The 6,000-nt window shown below is 39.5% G+C and overlaps 1 protein-coding gene across 1 annotated transcript; it reads right to left on the reverse strand.

Annotated features, from left to right (window-relative positions):
• Nucleotides 1–665: 665 nt before the first annotated feature.
• LOC116202075 (SPX domain-containing protein 1-like) lies at nt 666–3,575 on the reverse strand. Its single transcript, XM_031533588.1, has 3 exons — nt 3,213–3,575; nt 1,885–2,011; nt 666–1,331 (listed from the first exon to the last, which is right to left on the reverse strand). The coding sequence occupies exons 1-3, from the start codon at nt 3,498–3,500 to the stop codon at nt 859–861; spliced, it is 888 nt and encodes a 295-aa protein (XP_031389448.1). The 5' UTR covers nt 3,501–3,575; the 3' UTR covers nt 666–858.
• Between the last annotated feature and the right edge of the window lie 2,425 nt (nt 3,576–6,000).

Below are 6,000 nucleotides of genomic sequence, written 5' to 3' on the forward strand. Positions count from 1 at the left end.
CCTCGCAGAAAGTGTGTAAGATGTCCACCTCCCAACTTCGTGTCAGCATTTCCCGAATGGAACTCACAAGTGACACAAGGTGTGGAGCACATGGTTCACGGGAGCAAATCAGTCAACGTACCATCTCGGAATCAACTTCCATAACCAATCGTCGGTATCCAAGTCTCCAGGCTTCATCAAGACCTGTTAACACTCCCCAAAGTTCAGCAGCCACTGCAGTAGATATCTCGATCATTTGTGCAAAACATGCGATCCAATTCCCGTCATCATCACGAAGTATTCCTCCCACACCAGCCAGCCCGGGATTACCCAAAGAAGATCCGTCTGTGTTTAGCTTTATCCAGCCCAGTTGAGGACAAATCCAATGCAAAGATCATGGTTGGTTTGATCCTCGCAGATTAGAAAGCGGACACTAGACGGTCGACCACTTAGCAGAGGTGATTCAAATTGGAGAAGCATAATGTGCAGAACTCCTGCTTTTAAGCATTTTGAGAAAACGAGCAAATATTCACATGCTTTCAGAAATTTGTTTTTCTGGAATGCTCCTCAGTTCACTCTTCACAAGCGGAAGGCATCGTCACTGTCGTAAACAGAAGTTCTGGATATGCTTTCCATATAATACTCATGGAACGGAACTCTAGGGACAAACTTTCACGCCAAACAGGTTGCACAACAAAAAGATTAATGAAACTGCTTAATGATTAAGATTCTTAATTATACAGATTAGCTTAGGTTTTAATCTTGCTCCTAAGACGCTTTAACCCTATAGCATCGTACATATGTGTCACTGTATGTATCAATCCTGCATATCAGATGCATGGAGTGGGAGAAAAAAAAAAAAAAAAAACAAAAATCGAACTACTTGGCGACTTGCTCAAGGATTGGGATCTTCTTCCATGTCTCCTCCACCCCGCTTATTTGCAGAGGCGGCAGAGAGAACACACTAACAGTCGAGCTCTTGCTTCTAATCTCCTTCAATACCCGTAAAGCAGATACCGTGCTCTTCATGTACAGGCTCTTCATGTGCTCTATCTCTATGAGTTCTTTGTTCTGTTTAAGTATGCCTTCATTGTCAATGGAGCAGGAGGTAGAGGTGGAGGTTGATGGATCAGACCCTTCCTCTGCATCTCCATTGCCATTGGCTGCGGCCTTGGGTAAAGAAGGGGATGCAATTTTCGGGAAGAGGTGGTCGAGCATTGCCTCACACTCTTTCACAAGCTTGTAAAGGAGGTCGGTGGTGAAGAAGGGCTGCTGCAGGACCTTTTGGATAAAGGGTAAGCGGATTAGGGCTCCAGTTCTTTTGTCATACTTCTTGAGTATCTTCACAAGACCTGCAAAAGAACCAAATGTCAACCTCATCAAACCGCTATGACTTATTCGGAAATTTAATCATCATCGTAGTCTAGTCTCAAGACTTGCATAACGCATCAAACAGAGCATATTGATGGATATTCCATAAACTACTGATCTATGAGTCTTTTTGGGCCTAAAACCCGCGTAACACAGTCTGCATTTGGGATCTTATATCTTTACGAATCATGGATGAAGATTTAGCAATAAATGAATCACGTGCGACCAAACAAAAATGTGAATATGATTAACCAGACAATCATGACCATGGATAGCTAGGATTTTCCTGGCAATTGTCCCTCTAAAGATATTTTCTTGCCTGTGGTGAAGGGACTATGGAAGCTCAGCTAGGATTTTCTTGGCAACTTTCCCACTAGAGATATATTCTTGCATGTGATGAAAGGACTATGGAAGTTTATATCTCTCGAGTAAATATTTTGGAGGCAACTTCCAGCATAATTGAAGAGGTACCAGTTCTCCTCCACTAATGACCATACACAGAGAAGTCAAGAGACGAGTAAGAAAGGAAGATACCTGTATAATTGAGCGCGCTATAGTTTTCCAGCAAAACCATCTCTCCATGGAAGTCCACAATTTCTCTCCTAATTTTAATAATTTCTTCATTTAAATCCTTTGATTTAGCCACTCTATCCTGTAATTCCTGTATCAATCATATGGACATACAAAGTGTTATTCACTTCCCAACCATCTTGATCCACTTTCATATAGCAAATTGAGAGTATTCTAGATCATTCTCAACTATAGGAATAGTTGTAGGGATAATATACTAGAGACACCAGCACAAGACTAAATCAATTTCCTCAAATAGACACAACAAATGACAATATCAATGCTCCAAACAAGATTCAAAACTTATGTGGGTCTAGGATAAAATAAACAACTCGAAGCTCAACCTTCAATATGAAGAAGTACCGAAAAAATACCTCCGGAGCCAAACAGGACAACCAATACCTTTAAGTTCCATAGCTTTAGACCAACATGTACATATTTCCAAAAATACCAATACTTTATGAAATGTTTTGCATCTGTGCCAATTGAAATACTTCTGAACTTTCCGGATTACCTCTAACTTTGGGTATAAGCTAATCTCTAGCAGATTTGGCCGAGGCGATCACTAGCACGGGCTAGACTGTTCAAATACCGCTAAAAAATACTACATCTTTGACCAAGTAGATCGTGTGATACTGTACACGGTCAACGATGATTTAGACATAATGCGGTCAGAAAAGACATGGACCCACATGATGTCAGACCGCCATTACAATAAAGGCGGAGTCAAGACTCAATATTTGAATCCTAACTTTGCCAACTTTCCATTTCCATCTAAAGCACATAAAAGATTCTACCCGGTCCTTTCTCCATTCGAGTTTCGGTATGTGATTCGATATGCTTTAATGGACAACAAGGCCCCTCTGAGCCAGAAATGAGTTTGTCACACAAATAATCTGTCCTCAATCTTTACAGGATCAAATGCTTTCCTAACAGGTCAAATTTCTTATCTTAGAAGCTAAAATTGGCCATGAAAGGTCAACCTCAACTGATAATTCAATACAAAATTTTGCCTTAATTGGGATTTGCCATAGAAATGATCCTATCGAAGGTGCTATGAGGAACTACAGCCAAGGAATTTTCAACAACAAGCACCATTGCAAGCAGAGATTCAGCTCCATAATTCATAGATTAACGCTAAAATTCCAACATGTATGCTCTGTTTCAGCTCAGGCTTAAACAAACCGCTAAAGTACAAAATTTGATGAACTTGAAGGAAAGCGTGATGATTTCGCCTCCCCTCGATCAGATAGAATCTCACTCAGGGAACACGCTGAAACCGAATCGCGTACCTTCAGTCTGATGATATACTCCTCCTCCTTCTCAACGAAGAAGGAATTGAACTTCTCGAGCTCGTTCTCCAGCAGCTGAATGAACTCGATCTCCTCCTTCGACATCGTCCCTCCATCGGAAGCCTCCCCGGCGTCGACCCGCGGCCTCTTGCCGGGCCTCTCACCGGTCCGGCGGTTCGGATCGATGAGCTTGAGCTTCTTCTTGAGGTCCTTGTAGGAGAGGAACTTGTCGCGCCATTCCGGCAATGTCTCCTCGATCTGGTTGCTGAGGCTCTTCCCGAACTTCATGGCGTAAGGGACCGTTTGGCTGGCTGACGAGAAATCAGCGAGAGGGCGGTTGCTAACTGAAGAAGTGAGAAGGTGAAGAAGGCGAAGGCGGAATATAACGGATAGGACAAGAATATTCGGCGACACGTTCTTCGAATATCCTTCATTTTTTATTACCCAAAAAAAAGTTAAAAATAAAAAATAAAGCAGAGCATATCTCTTGGTTTTATTCCCTCTCGTGGAAAAGAGGACAGATACGGTTGGAATGGAAAAAATTCATGATGGAGAGAATCTTGTTTTAATAAGCTTTGAGTCGGCTAGAATTAGATTAGTTAAAATTTGTTGCATTGTTGGATTTCATGGTATATCCTGTAGAAAGACATTTTGTGTATTTAAAAAAAAAAGGTAAGATAAGTTTTTTTACAGTATGATGAAAATAATTAAATTAACTTTTTCTTTATGAAAATTTAAATCAAATGCAATCATTGTCTTTTCAATGGAGATGTTACGGATGTATTTCTTTATCAATTTATTTTTACTTTCTTTTGCCTCTTGTTTTGGAGATGGCCCCCAATGGGGCATCTTTGAAGTATTTATCATGATCAATTTCTTTAATTTTCTTTTTGGCAGGTTAAGTATTTACATGGATTAACATAAACCATGTCATGTGGGAAGTTTGGGGAGACTTCCTTTCAAGCAAAGAAATGTGGAATGTTCGAAGATTCGGAATTTCTCATTTTTCAATAAAAGTTTTTTTAGAATTTTTTATGTTTATTAAAGAAATAAAAAAAATGTGACTATTACCCACCTCAAAAAGGAAAAATGACTGTACATATTCCTTGACTGCTGTTAGTTTTGACTGCCGAGTTTTTCTTTTAAAATATCGGGTTAATCACATCAAAAATCATAAACTTATACTGTTTTTCCAAATCTAACATTAACTCTCAACTTTTCCAAATTGAGCAGCACGTTATTCACATTAGACCAAATATGTCACTTGTCTCTAATTATGTCACGGTCTCCCACGTGGAAACTAACGATTGCTGACATGGCCTGATTCGGGTGAGTAATCATAGAAATTAGGGTTTAGAATTTGGAAATTGGAGAGCGATTGAGCTACACGCCTGATTTGGACGAGCAATTAGAGAAATTAGGGTTTAGGATTTGGGAATTGGAGAGCGATTGACTTCACACCCGATTTGGACGAGTAATCAAAGCAATTTGGGTTTTAGAATTTGGGAATTGGAGAGATATCGAAAGGTGAAAGAGGAAGTGTTGAGTGGTGGTAGTTGAGGCAACGCATTGGTATTGACTTGTTGGTGGGTCTGGTTAATGTGATCCTTTTCGCGATAGGCCTTTGCTATCCTCTTTGGCTGTTGTGATCTTGCGCGTGGTGGTCCCTTGCTATCTACTGAAGCAACTATTTACACTTTCTGAATCACATTTCATAACGTAAGTTCCCCTAGTTCCACTATAGAATTGGGTTATTGCAGTTCGAGCAAGATGACCTCTTTTTTTCTTTTTTCTTTTTCATTTTTTGAGTCGTTGTGGTCCCTTGATGTATGTTGCAGACATGCATTTGTAGGTTGTTTTCCTATTTTGGAATATATAACAGTTTTGGCAGTACATCCACAATGTAAAATTCTTTATTGTCGTTTTCAATTTATTGATTTGTTAATTAGCTTAGGGTTTACATAAATATAGGTATTTACAATATTAATGTGCTATATGCATGTCTTCTTTAATTGTAGATGAAAGACAACTTTACTTTGCTTTTATATACCATGGAGGGAAGGTCACATTTGAACCTAAAGTTGAATATGTGGATGGTAACTTGAATATTGCCAGGATGGAGGCTGGTAGGATTTCCCTGAAAGATCTTACAGAGAAATTAGTTGACTTTGGTGGTTATAACCCCAAGAAGATTTGATACAAAAATCTCAATGACAATATACTGATTGAGATTAGTAGAGACTCTGATGTTACTAAGATGGCTAAGTTTGGGCTTACTCATGAGTTTATTGTTGTTTATGCTGAAGAAGATGGGGAGTTTGATGTTGTTGGTGGTGTAAAGCGTAGTGAGATTACTGATAAAGACAGTGATTATGATCCCGACAAGGATGAGGATTATGTGGGGTTAGAGGATGATGATTATCAAAGTGCTGCTTTTGATGATTTGTTTGTTGAAGCTAAGAGGAAGCTGAGGCTCTACAGGCAGGGTTAGGATGATAATGATGATCAAAATAATTATCAACATAATGGGCAAGGTAAGGATGAGCCTGATGAGAATGAGCATGATAAGGCTGACCATGATGAGGCTGACCATAGTGAATATGCTGAATCTAATGATGAACCAGTCACTCCACATAGTATTGTTGATGATGAATGTAAGCACAACAATAGGGAATGGAAGAGAAAGGGGAGGACCTACAAAGGAAATGGAAATAGTGAAAATAATCCATTTTGCTATGAAATGAGGTTTGAGACACCAAAGCAATTTAAGAAAGTTGTGCTGGATTAT

The sequence above is a fragment of the Punica granatum genome, chromosome 3 (assembly GCF_007655135.1).
Source record: "Punica granatum isolate Tunisia-2019 chromosome 3, ASM765513v2, whole genome shotgun sequence".
NCBI lineage: Eukaryota > Viridiplantae > Streptophyta > Magnoliopsida > Myrtales > Lythraceae > Punica > Punica granatum.

Coding starts and splice junctions, on each gene's coding strand:
- LOC116202075 (XM_031533588.1), bottom strand. CDS start 3,500: ATGAAGTTCGGGAAGAGCCTCAGCAACCAGATCGAGGAGACATTGCCG. Junction 2,012..3,212: donor AGTATATCATCAGACTGAAG/GTACGCGATTCG, acceptor TGATTGATACAG/GAATTACAGGATAGAGTGGC. Junction 1,332..1,884: donor TAGCGCGCTCAATTATACAG/GTATCTTCCTTT, acceptor GTTCTTTTGCAG/GTCTTGTGAAGATACTCAAG.